Here is an 18,832-nt window from a genome sequence, read left to right as displayed (position 1 = left end):
ATTTTACTTTTAGTTTGAGACAACTGAAAAGATTCTTAGAGCCAATGCCTTGACACGGAAAAATGCAACTTAAGCGGACGTGAGAGCTGTAATTGAGGTCATTATTAGTTCTTAGTTGAGGTCATTATTAGTTCTTGCCTTAAATAATGATGCAGAAAAGGCATGTATGCCTTTTCTGCATTATTTTTTATGCATATTCTCTATTTATTTATTTTAATTTGAAGTATCGGGTAATGGATGTAATCTAGGTTATAGAGCCATGCACCAAAAGTTGTCAGTTGTGTACGGACAAAGGTAAAGCACGTAAGTCTCCACATGCTGTACTTGTCTCTTTTAAAGAACCGTTATTCTATATATAATTGGATTGATTGACCCTCTGTTTAAGTGAATCTGTGCGAAAAATTCTAAAAGAAGTAGACCCCGTCGGCGTAGAGAGGAGGAAACACCGTCGTTTAAAAAGGCAAGAGTGCATTAGTGAAGTATGTGATTTATAAACTTTTATTTACTGACAAATCTGATGAGAGCACGAACATTGTTGCCCGTCGTGTCTTTTTCAGGATCCGAACTATTTATGGCATATCGATGGAAACGATAAGCTTAAACCGTACGGCTTTGCTATTCATGGCTGCATTGACGGGTAAGATGACATTTGGTGTTTTCGTGTTTCTGCTAAGAAATTGAATTTAATACGTTCCTTACATCTGTCTTAATTTTTACCGTTACTCAAGAAGACTCCTTTGGCTCGAAGTAGCTTCATCAAATAACAACCCGAAAATAATGGCGCATTATTCTTTAACTTGTATCAAGGCTTTTGCTTGTTGTCGTGTACTACAGGAGGATCAGACACTACACCAGTCGCCATCTTTTGGTTAACAACAGTAGACGACTTGATGACATATGTTACTTCACTGGATTCGACTTTTTTTTGCTTTCTGTTTTTGCCACTCTGGCTTAAATACTAAGAAACAAAAACTTAAAGAGCGACTCAATTACGTAATCCAAACAGAACAAATTAAAGGAAACCAACACCCTCTACGTAGTTTCTACATAATCGACAAGGGCAGTTATTTGGAGTCCATATATATTTTAATACCTGTCTGTCTGTCTGTCTGTCTGTCTGTCTGTCTGTCTGTCTGTCTGTCTGTCTGTCTGTCTGTCTGTCTGTCTGTCTGTCTGTCTGTCTGTCTGTCTGTCTGTCTGTCTGTCTGTCTGTCTGTCTGTCTGTCTGTCTGTCTGTCTGTCTGTCTGTCTGTCTGTCTGTCTGTCTGTCTGTCTGTCTGTCTGTCTGTCTGTCTGTCTGTCTGTCTGTCTGTCTGTCTGTCTGTCTGTCTGTCTGTCTGTCTGTCTGTCTGTCTGTCTGTCTGTCTGTCTGTCTGTCTGTCTGTCTGTCTGTCTGTCTGTCTGTCTGTCTGTCTGTCTGTCTGTCTGTCTGTCTGTCTGTCTGTCTGTCTGTCTGTCTGTCTGTCTGTCTGTCTGTCTGTCTGTCTGTCTGTCTGTCTGTCTGTCTGTCTGTCTGTCTGTCTGTCTGTCTGTCTGTCTGTCTGTCTGTCTGTCTGTCTGTCTGTCTGTCTGTCTGTCTGTCTGTCTGTCTGTCTGTCTGTCTGTCTGTCTGTCTGTCTGTCTGTCTGTCTGTCTGTCTGTCTGTCTGTCTGTCTGTCTGTCTGTCTGTCTGTCTGTCTGTCTGTCTGTCTGTCTGTCTGTCACGCAAAATGGTAGCTTAGCTGCGCAATGCGGTATAAAAAGGACGGGCGAAACCGTGAATTTTCCACGGGCTAACGACTAGTGTTTTAATATTCTTTCTGAAACTTCCAATTGTTTCTAACTCGCGAATTGAAGAGGGCACCGTTTCCCAAAGTTTTGGACCAAGAAAGCTTAAACTTTCCGTTCCAAATTTTGATTTTAGGACCCTTGGAATTTTAAATTCGCTAAATAATTGGAAATTATAGGCCGATGCAGATCTTAATTCAAAGACTTACGAGAACTGGTGGCAAGTTGAACAAGGACTTAAAGAAAGTATTTACGAGTGTTATTCTTTTTTCAACACTCATTACAGGTATTATCCTTGCAATTGCGTTCAGTTTTTGAGAAGCTTTTTTGCACATTTCTTCTAAATGCAAAGTAAAAGATAAATTCGTATCTAAATTAATTCCAATTAGTCTCTCAGATTGACTACTTTCAACGAGAGTATTATTGACAGTCACAACAGTTGTTTCTTTACTCCCGAGTAAAAGACGGCTTTTATTTGGGTTTGCCTTCATTTCGTTGCTGCTAAACCACTGAAAAAGAGCTTTTGACGCTTTGTCTAGTGAAGCTAGCACAGAATTGATAGTTTCAGCAGTTATATACGGGGTATTATCGTCTGCATAACTCACAAAATCACTAGTAATAAGAAACATATCGCACAAAAAGTTGTTAAAGAACAAAGGTACCAATAAGGAACCCTCTAGTACGCCGAAAATTATTTCAAGCTAATAACTTAAAGTCGAATTAGCCCCTGTTCTCTGTTTATGATTTGATAAATAGTCATGGATAAGTCTTACGGATGGCAGACTAAATCCATAGGCATTTAATTTAGCAACTAAAAGTTCGTGTGAGAGACAATCAAGAGCTTTTGATAAGTCAGTAAGCAAAGCTCCAAAGTGATCTTCTTTGTCAGCAACCTTTTTCCATTTCTCGAGCATAACAAGGAGGCATTTCTGGGCACTATTCTACTAGTGTAATTTTTCCTAAATTAGTCACCCTATCTGAGAGAAAGCTTTTTACGATGTACCAAAATTTTTTATTGTCAGTAACATCGTTGATATCCAAATTATTGTAACATTCTTTTTTGTTTTCCTTATTAACGAAACGCAATAATTTACCTTGTTTTCTGTAAAGCCTCTTAATTTCCTTTTTGTTTGTTTTATTTTAAGATATCTGTTGTGCAAGTGGGATTTCTTCATAATTGACTTGCTAATTTCTTTAATTATAAAGGGAGATTGATTGCCTCTCAAAGTCCTTTCCTTAGTGGGAGCATGTTTATCTAGAAAAGTTTTTGCGGTAGTAAGAAAATCATTCAGACCTTTTTCATCAAATTGGGGAGTAGTTTTAGATAACTCTCTTAGGAAATCAATTCGATAATTTTCATTTGAAAACCCTCTGAATCCCTATAGTTAATTACTTTGGGAGGTAATTTTGTGAACGTGGCCTTCATCACAGTTACAGTCATCTTATGGAAATCAGACAGCCCTGTCTCCACCACGCAAGAATTCTAAAAGCTTCTAGGTGAATTAGTTAAAATCAAGTCAATACAAGAGGGGTTGCCCGGATTCTTAAAACAAGTCAGGGCTTTTACAAGACTTAAAAGTCCGTAGTTTTCACAAAATAGTTTAATGGAGATGCCTCAAAACCTTCATTGAAATCTCCTAAAATCAAAATATTTTCATGCTTGGTTGAATGAAGGTCCAAGCTTCTTGTCAACGCCTCCAAATGTGAATTTAATAAGGATTTATTAGGATTATAAGAGCAGCAAAGTAGCCATTTCTTTTTACGCAAGTTCAAAAGTATTCGATGTTTTTTTCTGCAGAAGGTATATCTCCCTAACAAAAAGCACAATACCCTCGCCATAACGATCTCGATCAAGTCGTACAGCTTGGTTATAGCCTTTTCTAGAAAATTGCGAGATCGGAAAAGATTCATCTAATTTTGTTTCAGATATAAGTAAAATATCAACTTTTCCTTCAATTTGTTGACGCAGAAATTCAAACTTGTTGCGGAGAGAATAGCCAATATCAAAGCCTCTGAAAGGTATGGGACCTAAACATTTTGCATGTAGGCGTCTAATAGAGAAGTATTGGAACTCAGTAAGTCGCGTAGGCTCTTTGTCTATTTTAATAAAAGTGACGAAGAGCCCGGGGGTTGAGGTTGATTGAAACCTCGATAGCAGGACCTGTTGTCTCTTTTTACATGTCGGACAGCGAGCAATAAACGCAGCGCTGATTAGAGACAAAAAGTCCTGGGAACAAGGTTGGGTTGATTGTTTTTTGTTTTTTTTTACTTACTCACAGGCGAATCTCCATAGGACGATTTTTACGACGATTGTCATGAATACTTAAATTTAATTTGATCGCCGTTTTCGTCATGACGAAAAGTTGAATTGGTTTCTACTTTTTGTCACAAAAATCGTCCAGGTGGAGATTTGGCTTAACGTTGGCTGTTGCTTAGCAATTGTTTCGTTTTCTTAAAGGATTTGAACCTTATGCTGTCTATAAGGCGTTGCTTATAAAACAGACGTGTACAATAATTGAGTCTTTTATTTCAAACGATTTATAAAAATATCAATGTCTAGTAAAGATACAAAAAATAAATAGATTTTTAAATTTCAGCATTAAAAACAATAAAACGAAAATCAATTGCTTATCTTTTTACTGCTCCTTTGTTTTTGAGTTTGCGTTGATTTTTATCGTTACCTCTTCCTTTAATATGAAAAAGGCGTGTCAATATCGTCCTATGTGTTTTTCCGACTTAATAGCATGGCAAGCGAGAGCCGAACAACTAAAAATTGATTTGTTCCGCGATTTGGTATAAACCGAGATCTAATTTCACATATGTTTCTCATATGATAAATAGATTTGTCTTTACTACGGGTAAATAAGAGGCTTACCTCATCGAATAAGATTGAGAAAGTTACTAGAAAAAGTTATCGGAAAATGATATCTGAAAATCAGTATAAAAGTACTTTAAAATCTTGCGCAAAAAGAAGCTAAGCCAGCTTGGCAGACAATCTTAAACCTGTTACTAAAGTATGCAACGAGTTCGGATGAACAGTAACGTGTCGAGCGATCACTCTTTTTATTTCAACTTGAATGGTTTTATTGATAAGGATATATACCAAACCATTGATGGAACAATTTACTGCATACGCAATTGTCACAAAATATCCCAGCGTGTACGCGGGGTTAGGAATATAGCCAATAGCAATGAAAGGGACATCAAATATAAGCAACCATATTGATGTTATGAAGAACTGTATAAATATTTTTTTTTCTCGAAGTTGATGGGCGTGTTCTTGTAATTCCCCTCTGTTAATTTCTTTCTTAACTTTTTGAATATCTCTAAAAAATAAAATTTTGAGATACCAATGTTACGGCCTTGAAAACATACACCAATCTGTTACCATAGTTACTGGCTGTGATAGAAAGTATGGATTTAACGATTAACTTACCTGAAGACAAGTACATTAAAACTATATATAACAATTACGGTGAAAACAACCATGGTTAATTCTCCATAACTAAGATAAGTGGATCCATCGTAATTTAAATTCCATCCCCATGACATCAAAATCCAGTCAAAAAATAATGGACAGCACGCAAAAAATGATGGGGTGGAGTATATTGTCCCAAACACCCATGATGCAACGCAATAATACTTCGTATTTCTCAATGTAAAAAACTTTCTATATCTTTCGCGATCACAAATGCAAAAATATCTATTTGCTGCCATTAATGTGACTAACGGCAATCCGCTGAACCAACCTATGTTGAGGATACCACCAATGACCCTGCTGGTGCTTAGACTTGCTTGCAATATTATACACGGTGAGGCGTAACCAATCATTAAAATCAAACAGATGCAATCCGCGATACCAAGCCAGCCGGCAATGACAAAGAATGATTGCTGATGGAAGCGTTTTCTTGTGAACACGAGCACGATGAATATGATGTATATTACCAAGCCAACCACAGACAAAACGAGAAGGAAACCTCCAAGGATTTGACTGATCAGGATTGATGGCAAAAACGGATCGGAATTTGTGGTTGTGTTATTTAGTACCATCTCTAACGATATATTTCCTAAAAAATGACAAACGAGAAAGTGAATTTCGAACGTAAGTTTCGAAAGTGGTAGGTTTTTTTTGACTTGCATGTAAGCTGCACAAAGAAAATAGTATAACAATTAATCTATAAGTTGATCCCCAACATCAATTGTCTAAGCTTATTCAGTGCAACCTTAACCTGTCCCTTTTTAAACTCAAGCCAGATCAGTATTATTTTTAATTCCATGGAAAATCTGTGTAACATTGGACTTCATTAGAGTTTTTGTGATAATTCATATTTTATTTAAGATTTAAGAAAATTGGTACCGATTAAAAAATTTCCTAAAGATACGTGGGATAAAAAAGGCGCGAAATAAACAAACAAACGCACATAAAATCGTTAAGGCGGATCAGATTTATGTGAGAAAATAATGTGAGAAGATAAAAAATAATGTGAGAAAAAACATCTACCTCAACCTCTTACGGTCAAGTAAGCCAGCAAAATTGCCATCTGTTTTCTTTCGGTTGGGAATACTTTTAAAAATAACTTTTCTTCCATGATGCCACTCCCAGTTTTAAAGGGTTTTGTTTAGAAGTGGTAATGGCGGTATTTTTTCACTGAGAATATAAAATGATTAACATCGAATTCAGAAAGTAAACTTGTCGATATTAAGTCGATATTTGCGCGAAATTATTTCTTATCAAACTTTAATATTATAGTAGAAAAATAATAAAACAAACAGAAACATAAAAGACATAAAAACTTGCTGGTTCAATAAATTAAGAGAAATTTAATTTCGATTAAAACAAAACAATTATAAAGAGTGTTCCATCTTTTTTTGCAAAATTGATTTTGTAAAATTTAAGCGGACTCGAGTTTTTGTGTTTGACAGTGACGGTAAAATAACGATTGTCTGGTCATAACGGCATGAACGGCGGTTTGTTTAACGTGTTATTCGGCGGTGTTTTTGGCGATTTGTTTGGCGGTTTGTTTTGGCAGTTTTTTTAGCGATTTGTTCGGCGGTTTCTCTGGTAGGTTGTTTGGCGGTTTGTTTAAGCGGTTTGTTTAAATACGGCTTGTGGGACAGTCGTTGTAAGGTAAAAAATATTTCGTAAAAAAGAATTGACACTAAGAACAAATAATACTGTGCAAAAATATTATATTTTAAATTTGAATCAACACAAATGATAGTTATTGACACAAACAGCTGTTATTATTTTTTGACAATTGGGATAGCTGTTTAGCTGAAGATGTTTCTCAGTTTTTATAAATTTTGTATATGCCAGTGTGACAACATTAAATCTTTTAGTCCCTTTTTAAAGTAAAAAGGGCCAACCTCATCCCCAGGACATCTTATATTTTTTCTGACATCCTTCCGGTACAATTTGTCGTATGCGATTTGAGGTGGTTGACGTGCGGCAATTTAGTACCCAAACTTCTATATAGACAAGAAAGTAACAATAAATAATATTTAAAACTGGATATTTGAAGAATCCTTGGGATACAGCCCCAAGTATAACGAAGAAGAAAAAAGAAGTTGGGGCTTCAAAGTAAGGCGACTAGCATTAGTAAGGCGACTAGCAAGTAAAGTTACTGTACTAAAGTATAACAAAGACCCAACTCCTCATCATCCTTGTCGCCAGGGTTTGTTGCCCGATGTCAAAACCACTAGCGCTTACTTGACGGCATAAACATAGCATAAACTCCTAGGGACGAGGTTGCTCCTTCTCAGATTGGTAAAAAGAGGAACCTGGAGAGAAAAAAGAGAGTCCTGGATACGAGGTTGATTTAGATTGACGTCTTAACAACTACTGTTTTGTCTATTCCCCTCGTTTTGCGTTTTTGTTTTGTTTTTTCTTTTACTTTTTATTGCCCCGACAATCACAACAAACGTTAGTACATCTTCTTTATCTTCCATCCTCATCTCACGTTAAAAAATAAAAAGGACGTGTAAATGTTTGAAAGTTCGTATTCGAAAAACCAGTTCGTCAAAATCGCAACCTCGTCCCCAGGACTATTTGCTTCTTAACGGCGCTACGCTCTCTAATAATTCTAAAGGTGCTGGGGTCGAGCTTGCTCAAAATCGCATATGCGAAATCGTGCTGTATATCAGGCCCTCTCGTGTAGCAGAAATATATATTCGAAAATCCAATATATTATATTTAACATGGTTTATATATTCTACTTAATTAAGCACTTCTAACGGGACTGAACACCCTCGTTTCCGGGGATATTTGCCTATTTTGACTTCTCTCATATCAAAAATGAAGAAATCCCTGGGAATGAGGGTTAGCTAATGAACACACAAATTTACTGTACATATTTAAAAATGAGGAGTTAAACCTAGAAATTCCATCTTATGTCTAATTGGCGCTCAAAAGCTTCTTCCGCGATATTAAATCCCGCCTTTTTTTCAGACGTCACCATTGTTTGTGAAAATTCTAGTTTTCCAAATATCTATTGTTAAGCATATATTTTTGTCGATACAAACTTAAAAATATTAAAATTAGGTATTATTTTATTACTTTGAATGATATGTATTACATTGACTTGTTGAGGTGCTAATTAGACAAGAATTCCGAGAAAAATTAATACGCTTTTTTAAAAAGATGCATTTTACTGTTTCTAATAGAAATAAACCACTTTACAGGGAGCCAACCCACAAAAATTTCTTAAAAAACAAAACAAAAAAAAAACTCTGGGCGTATGGGTGCAACTCCGGAAACAAATTACTGCCTTGGCACATGAATGGTTTTTTTACAAGGGCGGGAACTATTTGAATTACTTTTAGAACTGCGAACCTCAAATATAGAACTTTAATAAAAGAATCACTAAGAAATCAAAAAATTCGAAAAATACGAAATAGAGCTTTTAAAATGGACGTAACGAGGTTAAAACTTTTTCAAAAACTTTCCGATGTTATAACAAAGATATGCCAGATAGGGGGATTTTGCTCCTTCGGTCTGAATAGAGTCAAAGTACGAATGTTTCCAACTACTACTCGTATTCTGCTTAAAATGGTAGTTAAATCGCTACTTTGTATTACGAATGCACGAAATACTAATGTCCTGGATATGTACAACGGGCAAAAATCTAAGGACCCGTGGACACATAGATTCTTCCGCGGACCAAAGCCTAGTTTGTTTATAAATGTTTTCATTCTGAAGACTTTATGTTAGGTTTCTTATATTGGGACGGAACCTGAACAACATAAAATTCTAGTTAAACTGTACAACTTCGAGGCAATGGACATTTTCCACATAAACAACGCGTTTCGTATAAAATTTGTTTTGTTAACCGCTGCAACAACAAAAATTACGTCAATCAAGCTAATACCTTACCTGTTTCTTTGTAGGCATGTTTCTCAACAACGACAAAAATAGGCTTAAGAACTAAAATTGTTTATTGAGAAGAAAAGTATTTTTACCAAAACAATGAGAGTTTTTTAGACGTTGGAGCAGCTAAAGCATGAAAACTTTTGTGATGACTGAAAGACCGTCGAGGTAGAGTAGACTTTTTGTAATGAAATAATTAAGCAGTTGTTACATAAGCTTGTCCAATTTACAAGAAGGCTTCATACTCCGTTTTCAGGTCAGGTAAATAAATGCCTGCTTTACTGCTTTGACTTTTCGGGAGGAATTTCTTAAATCCAACGATTTGCATCAGTTTCTACTCTAGTTTAGTTAAGACATTCACCTTAAATGCAAAAGATTTCCTACTACTTTCGCATACTTAACGGATAGATTTGGCGAATGATATCTTACGCCTTTAATCCGTTCGCCGGCCTGAAATAATGACCAAACCTAGAGATAAATTTTTTGGTTGTATTAAAACACCAGTAAAGTGCTTCAGAGGACAACAACAACAACAGCAACAACAACAACAACAACAAGTAATTTTTTTAAGCTCGATAGGATAAATCTTATTTCAAGCTAATGTGTTTCGTTTCGCTGGAAACGACGTTTGTCTTCTTTTAAAATCCTGCACAATGAGACTCGTTTCAAAGTCTAGTTGTCTCTTCCTTTCTCTTTTCTTCATACGCAAACATTTATTAAAGGTTTCGTCGTGTCAAGAGAACTATATTTCTTCTTCTGAGTCTCACAAAAGTACAAAAGTGACTTTTTGGCTACGTAACTACAGATAGTTGAAGTTACGTGGCTGTGCCGCGATGTTCACAGATGAATACGCATAAGCTTCACAAATTTTCATAGACTGCCAAACTATTTCTTCTTGAGCTTGGTATTTCCCAGTAAAACATCGAGTCCCGCGAGGCATGCGCACATGTTGTTACCTTGCCATTGGATTGCAATGTTAAGTATTTTTTTATTGATTTATTTACTGTGTGGTACGTTTCATATGTATTGAAATACGTGGGTGTAAATTTTTCAATGAATACACAATCACGACATTCTTGTTGCTATAACGACACAAAGACATAAATATACTGTCATTGCACGGCAATCTCGGTTCTAGGGCTTCTTTTGTGGTTTAGATACGCTAAGCAGAAAGTGAAAGAAGCTCTGGGACGAGATTGCGTTACACGCTGGTAGTAAGAAATATATTTTGCCAATTTGTAACACATGGTTGCAAACATTTTTTATATATTTAGACGGATAAAAAGCCTAACAATCCTGGAAACAAAGTTGGCTAAAATGGCAGATGTTATAAATTCTTGTATATATTGGGTTATTTAAAATTAGTCAAAAAAAGAAATATTTACTACTTTTTTGTTTATAATCAGTAAACCGGAGTATGCTACACATGGGTGGACCGAAAAGACACTGCGATTTTTCCTAAAAAACCTTTGTATTGTATGAAAACCAGCTAACTGTTAAATATCTATATGACGGTGACTTTTTCAGTAAATGGTTGAAAATTTTTTCATTTCTCCTTGCTTTAAATTATCTCGCTCTTTGTCTAACATTTTCTTGGTTCCAAACGTTACAAAGGTCTTTTAACATTGCTACATAAGTATTTGGAGATAGTCAAAATTATTCGTTGAAAACATGTGATGGCCCGAAGTGCTCCAGATTAGAGTTGCATTATGTGTCCAATTAATTTATTGTAACTTCCTCCTTAGGCGTCTATCCTGCGTGACAAAGGGAGGGAGGGGTGGGGGTGGGGGAAGGGCATCAGAAAAACTTACCGAAGCGTATACTTCTCCCTTTTCGTTTACTGCAAGATATTTTTCTGATTCTCTTCCCCAAAAGGCGATCATGTTTGCTCCAATAGAGATAACTTGTAAGTCAACTAGACAGTAAGCAAAACAATGTCTCTTTAATAAAGAAATAAATATACCTCTTTGAATCCTTTTGTATATTACTCTTTAGAAAACTTAGTTGCTTCCACGCAAAAACCTTCTTTATAGAGTCCCTTGCCAACAATACCTCACAAAAACATTGGAAAATGACACTTTTTTGGCCATTTTAACAAAGCTTGTAAACAGCATCAACTTACGAAATGCTATCTTTTAAAATGTAGCGTATAAATTGCGCAAGTCGCACGTAAAAGTGCACAATAACAAACCCTGGGGAGAAGGTTGGTTCATATATTTTAGTCTAAACTATGAAAAAATTTTAGTCTTTCATACTGGTTTTTATACTGGTTCTTAGAATTAAAGCAAAGAAAATATCATGTCTTACGAAATGTAAAAGTGTCATGTGTTGCAAAAATGTCACCTGTTGGTAACATTTGAAGCAGTAGTCCAGACTTATTCACCAGTCTTCTTGATCGTGTGTATTTCATAAGTCGAAGTTTGATCTAAAAATGGAAAATATAGAAAAGCGCGAAAAAAGTTTAATTTTCTTATTTGTATAAAGCGTTTCTTTCTTTTTTTTTTCTAAAAAAGTTTCTTTTAGCAAAAAAGAAAAAGTGAAAAGGTAATATAATCAAAAAGGTTACACATTAGAAAACCCACAACGAAATTTTCTCACTTTTTCCATTTTCTTTTCTCTGCCTTATGTTTGTTATAATTTGCAAGTTGTGATTTCAACGAAAATCATGATGAAAACACGAAATATTACAGAGTGTGATGGCAATCTTCATCTTCTTCTGCAAATAGAAACATACTAGTCGGTGACCCGTGGTAAATTTCACGGTTTTGTCCGTCTTTCGTTTACCTCATTTCATGTGTATAGCTACGTTTACCATCTTGCGTGACGGACAGATGTATACGGGTATTATAATATAGACTAGTCGTTTCCCGTGGAAAAATCCACGGGTTCGCCCGTCCTTTATATTTACCCGTCGCAACAAAGTGGATAAAAATATATCGCATTTGATATTCGTGTTTCCGTAACATCATTTTCTAACTCAGCGGGGGGTCCGAGCAGAGACAGACAGACGGAATACGGCTATTATAATAGAGATGTCTGAATATGTTTGTTTTGGAAATGCTCATTGTATCAGTATACAGCAAAGTGTTACTGATATTTGATGTGGTGGTGGTGGTAATGGAAGGGGTTGGGTAAGAGGCGGTAATTTCAATATGATGCGGGAGAGTCCGTCTTAATTTAAGGTGGATGTAACTCTTTTAAAGTTCTAAGAAAGATTATTCTCAGACTATATATTTGTATTTGTTTGATAGCTGTTATACTATCACTGTATTTATCACTATAACATCTTTTACCAATTTTAACAATGCCTCTTAAAACTAAAACGTCGAGTTTTAGTGCTACGATCTTGTAAAATTATACATAAAAGAAATGATGTATTTAGAGAAACATTAATTGAGAAATAAGAACAAAGATTGCGCGTAGAAATTTATGACGATCGTTATAGTACTGAAGTGCACGAGGTCCAACTTCAGATAGCATTTTTGTTTCTCTTAAAAATTTTTTAGACAAGTTTGGTAGGTCATACAGCTATAACCCAAAGTTCATATAAAATCAATAAAAAATCACGAGGTTGCAAAGAGATGATTTTTTCATGCTTATTTTCCTTTTTCAACTGAACATTTCTGCTGACACAGCAATTTATTAGATAATAAGTCAACATTTTAAGGTCCATATTTTCGAGAAATAGTAAAGGAAATTTGTGTACATAAAACACTGAGTAAATGATGCAGCTGTTTGAATGGCTACAAAGGGTTTCTGCCACCCTAAGGTCGCAGGACCACCATCAACATTATTTAAGCGAACGCAATAAAATGTTGTTGCAGTAAAGCATGTTGCTCGTGGTTCATAACCATCAACATGTGGCCAACTACACTACTGCAGGGATAAAATGCTGCAAAAACTCTTCAGTGGAACAAAATTTTGCTGCATCTGCTTTAAAAATGTTGATTGTAACCCCGCGGCTTAACGCGCGCGCACCTACTTAACACTTTCATTCCCAGTGGTCTTGGTTACCATTTTGGAAAGGCTTTACCTTCAAATCTTGTGATTTGTGAACACTCTAGATAGATTTTTCTGAAAGTAGGCTGAATTTCCTACAAGTTCAAGGGGTTTCGAAATCGCCTAACCCAAGCAAGGCGACGCAGCAAAACTTCTGAATTACTGTTTTAGAAAATGCACGACTTTTCTGGACAAAAAGGGTTAACAGATTATTGTGTGACCATAAGGTGTCGTTAAGATAATATGAATAAAATATTAGAATTTAAATGAAAACAGCCAAAAGCACCTTAAAAAACTTACCAATTTTGCTAATTCGTTTTCTTCGTTAACTCGTTGAATGTGAGTACTTCGCGGAACGAGATAGATGGACATTTTTGACAACACATTCACTCAGAAACACTTTGCAAACAAACAACAACTTGTCTTCCTTTTTTCAAACTTTCTTTAAATTTTTAAACTTCTTTAATTCAACGTGTCAGAATTTATTTTCTATTGTGACGTTTTTTGTAATATTAGCTTAACAGAAAAATAAAGAAAAAAGAAAATGCGTGCTTGGTTAAATGAAATTGTTTGAAACAGTCTGTGTATAAAACAAGGCAAAGCAAAAGCTTTTCTTGAATTTTTCAATTTCAATTTCGTCTTTTTTAAAGTCTATTAAATCTTCTAAATATTCTGAGAGATCTGCTGAGGCTTGTGCAGGGTATACAGGGTAGAACATTTCCAACGAATACAAAGAAAAAATAGTCAAAGTAATCTGATTTGGTTCACGACTTATATAAAACTTCACGCGCGAAATACTACAACACACAAATAAGGCTTTCTGTGTAAAATGTTAATACGAATTTGTATTTTTAAGCTTTTTAGTGATAACTCACAAATCAAAAAGCCTACGCTAAACATTAATCCGACGGGTAACAACGACGTTAAAACCTCTCATACTGCAAAACAACGATTTTTTTTTTGGAGAATAAAAAGTATTTTTAACTATCATGTCATCATCACACTTCACTGAAAATTAAAAAAAATATCAACTTGACTGTTTGCAATAATAAGATGGGTCAATGGAGAAAAATATTTTTCTTATATAGTCTAGACTCGATTATCCCAGATGTACTTCGGGGTAATAACTTGTGCCAAAACTGTTATATTGTTCAAAATGAAGCATAAATTACGAATCAACTAACACCATCGTCAAAAGTAATTACACAGGCTGATTAAAAAATTGTAGAGTTGACTTAATTCTTGTTAGTTTATTTGGTTGCATCCAATTGCAAAATTTGCTAATTGTTCATGATAGCAGGACCATTTTCCCTTAATTGTTCAGATGTGCTAAAAATTTGACTAGCAAACTTTGGCTAACGCATGTGCAAAAGTATTTTACAGACCACCGGCTTCAGCATCCTAATCCCCAGGGTTTGTTGCCTGATGTCAAAGCCGCCAGCGCTTACTTGACGGCTAACAGGTTTCTTCGCAGCTGACCTTGATGTCAAAAAGGCTAAAGCCCCTGGGGGCGAGGTAGCACCTCCATCAAACCTGCAAAAGCTTCGAAATAGAAACTGACATCTATTTAAAAGTGTTGCAAGATGTTCTATTGGTCACATAAATATTTTCTACATATGTATGTTGCTTACTAGGCGTTATCAAGGTGTTGCTAGTTTTCCTGATTCCAATGACGTCATTATATTGTATTTGGCCTCGATCAGCTTTAAATGCCTGTCGACAAGCGCGTCCCCAGCGTCTCGTTCCTTCTGAGCCGTTATTCCGAAACGACGGCTCTTAAATTCATAAAAAATGCTCTAGGAACGAGGTTGCCTTCTCGGGACATAATAAAACAACAAAACGCGAAAGATTTTTGGCAGATATGACATCTTTAAATTACCTTTTTGTGTGACATCATTTGTTTGTAATCAGACTATAGGTTTACAAAGAATCAAGGTCATGACATTAACCGCACGTGAGAATTTAAATTGTATTTTGAAGTGAGAAAAATGGTGCATTTTTAGTAGATGCAACGTAATTTCCGATCTCTATGACGTCATTAAATTGATTTTTCACTTGTAATATATTTTCATCAAGACCTTCTATCACTGTGCCAAGTTTTATCAACTTAGGCATAAGTAATTCAGAATATAAGCTCGCTGGCAATTTATCCCCCCCCCCCCTGGTCCTATTGCTTACACAGGAAAAAAACCGAAATATAACAGGATTAACTTGTGTGGCACAACAATCTGTTGCTTGTTTATTATTTCGGATAAAGAAAAACAAGCTGTTTAAACATATAGCTTTCTTTTTGCAATTTGTACAAACTGCTGCAGCTCCCGTCTTTTTTCAGACTTCTAAGGAAAATTAAAAAGACAAAAATTAAGTCAACTTTGATGGAACGAGTTGCAATCTTACCAAACAGAAATTTTTCTTTACATCACAACATTTTAAAATTATTTTTCAAAATACAAAAAGCTTGTAAAGTATATAAAAAAGGACAAAAATATCCGAAAGAAAATGTAAACAAGAATATTACCTGTTTATTTGCAACGACGTTCGATTATAGGTTTCAACTCAGGTACTGAGGGGCAGGAACTTCTTATCTGGGTGGTCCTTTTAAAATCGAATTGCATGACTCTCTTTTCGCATTTTTTAACGGCGGCTTCATCTTCAATGTGCCAATCACTCCAACCTGATTCTGTTTTCTGAATAATTACACAATTACCTAAATGAACAGAAATTGAGAGTTTGTTTTTTATTTATGATATAAAAAACAAAAATAACAAAATAACAACTTCTACGTACACATCGTTCGTACTAAATCTCGTGCAGTGCAGCTGATCCTTGGACAGTGGTTTGTTCCTGTTCTTAGCTGTGATCGGTATTTAGTTACGTACTTTTTCCTTTGCTGAACACATTTGCCTTCTGCTATAACTGCCGGCTGGTAACTGGGCAAATAGGCGCCATTACATATGAGTTGTGTACATTTAGGTGGCGGTGGTGGTGGTGGTCTTCTCTTGGGAGGACCACAGCTCGTTGATATTTGTATACACACAAGTAAAACAACAAAAATTGAAATGCAATTCGACGAAGCCATTTCAGAGTTCCTGTTACTGTTAATAGAAAAACTGGAATGATAATTTTACTTGTGATTTGACTTTTTTTATCAACTAAATTATAAAAGGATAGGAAATTTCACCAGTGTATTATTGCCTTCATCGAATTGTCACTTGTGTAATACACATACTTTAGCTGAAGTAGAAACAACCTTGGTAACATCCTCATTGTGGTTTTAGGGCGACCCGTTTGAAGTCGAAACATCATCATAGTGATATATCGTCCACACACGCGATTTGTTTATTCTTTTATTGTATGTTTTGATTTGGATGAAAATAACATAAATTACTATTCGCTGAACTGAAAAACATAAAATGAACCAATTAAAATCCTGTTTTATAATAGTTGTTTTCTGCGTAAAAAATTTTAGTTGTCGCTAACTTTTGTGACTTTTTTTTCAATCATTTTATTGCGTTTTTTTAGCCGAGAATTATTCTTTGGTTTTAAAACACGTACCAAAATTTGGTAGTACAAAAGCTAACTTAGAGAAAAGTTTTTTTACTAAAAAAGGCGGACCGGGAAGAAAAAAGAATCAACAGCAAGCTGTTCTAAATATGGCTAAATATAAAAACAAACTTTGAAGTTTAAAGAAAATATGAAAACGTGTATTTTTTTTTAGTCAACTAATATTGTGTACTTGTATGTAAAATAGACGCGAATAAAAAAATTCAAGCAACTAAAGAATTGTAACCACCATAAATTCTCGTTCCCGGAGATCTTTGAGATAAAACCTGAGATTTAACTCAAAGAGCTCTGGGGACGAGAGTGTCCACCATATTCGAAAAATAATGAATATATAATTATACTTTATAAAATGTAGACGTATTGTTTAGTATCACTCTAAAGTTACATAATCACATAGTCTTAAGTGTGTATTTAGTCCTTCTATTTGCAATTGGTCTTCACGAACTCTCGTGTCGGCAATTTTAGACATTTATCGTTGCTTGGAAAATAATTCAGATCATGCATTAGAAAGAGGTTTATTTACTTACTTAGCTAATTACTTCTTATTTTACAATTTTTAAAAATCATTTATTTAGACTGGTAGCCATGTGCTAAAGCGTTCTCTTTCAGCAACGTGGTTGGAAACCACAGTCGAGTTAGTCAGACCATATACTATAGCAAGGAGGTTTTAAAACTTCCTTGCTATAGACTATATAAAAGTGTGACTCGATACTTTCCGCTCAGCCTTTACCATGAAAATAGAAGTTATATCTGAGCGATTGTTGTGTCTGAACAGCCTCAAGCTTCAAATGGATTAGGACACCATTTGAAGGACCATTGTTGAAAGTAGTACCAATAGAATATGAAGTGGCCATCCATAGTAAATCATTAAAATAATAATGATATTATGATAATACAACCTAGTTCACAGGGCATTTTGATTAATTAGACAGCGCTCATACTGCAATACTACAAATTGGGTAAGTGTGCTTATGGGGAAGAGATGTAAAATTTTGAGCCATATACCACAATTACGGGTCAGGGTCCAAGGGACACTGGGGACAAGAAATAATAATAATGCCGAACAGAAAGTTAGCACTGCTTATTAAAAACCATTTGTTGTCAGGTGTTCATTATAAATGCGTGTAAAACGATAACAAAACTATGCCACCTTACTGACGACTTTAACTTTTTTTTAACCAAATAATTGCAAGTTATTTTTCTCTTCATAATAAATCAGGTATAATGCAGAAAACTAGTCAACCAGCAGATGAAATAAACTAAATTTCTCCAACCTATTGTTTTTTTTCCCACTTGTGTTTGTTAGGAAAAAGTGCAAAGAAATCAGATCTCTTGAAGTGGGACGTTTTGGGTTGCGGTTACGTATCAACACATAGTCACAAGAAAAATAATAGTCTGGGTAGCTGGTCAATCTGGACCGTAATGTAATGTGTGTGACTTAAAATCGAGTGGCCGGAGATAGGGAGCATCAGAATAGAAAAACATGACTGCGCAGCATAAACAAAAACGTGCAAAAATAGGTGATAAATCTCTCAAAATAGCCTTTTCTTTTACCACTTTCTTTTACCACTTCTTGTATGATTTGCTACCGATAACGGAGGGTTTAAAGTCCAACTTGCCACACCGCGCTAGAAAATTAATGATGCTATGGTATACCCTAATTTTAAAATTGCGTATAAAGAGGCGTGTTGAGACAGGTTTTATTTTAACTTTTGTTCCTAATTTTGTTCATTTCGTTAGTTGTTGTTGTTGTTGTTGTTGTTGTTGCTGCGGTTGTTGTCGTTATTGTTGTTGTTATTATTGTTGCTATTGTTGTTGCCGCGGTTAAGTTGTTATGAAACAAAAAAAACAATATTTTGATATGTCTCAGTTAAATGTTTAATCACAGTAGCCGATACTGTCACTACCTCGGTAAAAAACAGGTTAATTTGCTTTGACTCGTTCAAAAACAACAGGACTGCTATGTAAATAAAGCCTCAGTGATAAACTCGAATCTGTGTGAGACAAAGTCTCGATTACCTGTTTGTGTTAAGATACCGTAGTTATCTTAATTTAGTAGGTTGTCGAATGTAGAATAGCAAATTCGGGGGAAAACGTTCTTTAAATTCCCTCTAATTATCAGTGCGGCGACAAATA

The 18,832-nt window shown here is 35.3% G+C and overlaps 2 protein-coding genes across 2 annotated transcripts; both read right to left on the bottom strand.

The window, feature by feature from the left end:
- Positions 1 to 9,677: 9,677 nt before the first annotated feature.
- LOC130655420 (fibroblast growth factor 16-like) lies at positions 9,678 to 13,602 on the bottom strand. Its single transcript, XM_057458174.1, has 4 exons — positions 13,433 to 13,602; positions 11,441 to 11,558; positions 10,945 to 11,048; positions 9,678 to 10,215 (listed from the first exon to the last, which is right to left on the bottom strand). Exons 1-4 carry the CDS (start codon positions 13,502 to 13,504, stop codon positions 9,994 to 9,996), a joined length of 516 nt encoding a protein of 171 aa, XP_057314157.1. The 5' UTR covers positions 13,505 to 13,602; the 3' UTR covers positions 9,678 to 9,993.
- Positions 13,603 to 15,401: 1,799 nt separating this feature from the next.
- LOC130655421 (uncharacterized) lies at positions 15,402 to 16,302 on the bottom strand. The gene is made up of 3 exons (XM_057458175.1): positions 15,920 to 16,302; positions 15,651 to 15,839; positions 15,402 to 15,468 (listed from the first exon to the last, which is right to left on the bottom strand). Exons 1-2 carry the CDS (start codon positions 16,209 to 16,211, stop codon positions 15,655 to 15,657), a joined length of 477 nt encoding a protein of 158 aa, XP_057314158.1. The 5' UTR covers positions 16,212 to 16,302; the 3' UTR covers positions 15,402 to 15,468; positions 15,651 to 15,654.
- Positions 16,303 to 18,832: the final 2,530 nt, after the last annotated feature.

This window comes from Hydractinia symbiolongicarpus, chromosome 8 (genome assembly GCF_029227915.1).
Source record: "Hydractinia symbiolongicarpus strain clone_291-10 chromosome 8, HSymV2.1, whole genome shotgun sequence".
In the NCBI taxonomy this organism is placed as follows: domain Eukaryota; kingdom Metazoa; phylum Cnidaria; class Hydrozoa; order Anthoathecata; family Hydractiniidae; genus Hydractinia; species Hydractinia symbiolongicarpus.
This window is presented reverse-complemented; position numbering and strand designations above follow the sequence as displayed.

Excerpts from the sequence above, each read along its gene's own strand:
- LOC130655420 (XM_057458174.1), bottom strand. The coding sequence starts at position 13,504 with ATGTCCATCTATCTCGTTCCGCGAAGTACTCACATTCAACGAGTTAAC. Across the intron at positions 11,049-11,440 it reads ACATGACACTTTTACATTTC|TTGACTTACAAGTTATCTCT; the intron begins GTAAGACATGAT and ends CTTACTGTCTAG. Across the intron at positions 10,216-10,944 it reads AGGGAGAAGTATACGCTTCG|CAACAAGAATGTCGTGATTG; the intron begins GTAAGTTTTTCT and ends GTGTCGTTATAG.
- LOC130655421 (XM_057458175.1), bottom strand. The coding sequence starts at position 16,211 with ATGGCTTCGTCGAATTGCATTTCAATTTTTGTTGTTTTACTTGTGTGT. Across the intron at positions 15,840-15,919 it reads AGATTTAGTACGAACGATGT|GTAATTGTGTAATTATTCAG; the intron begins GTACGTAGAAGT and ends CTGTTCATTTAG.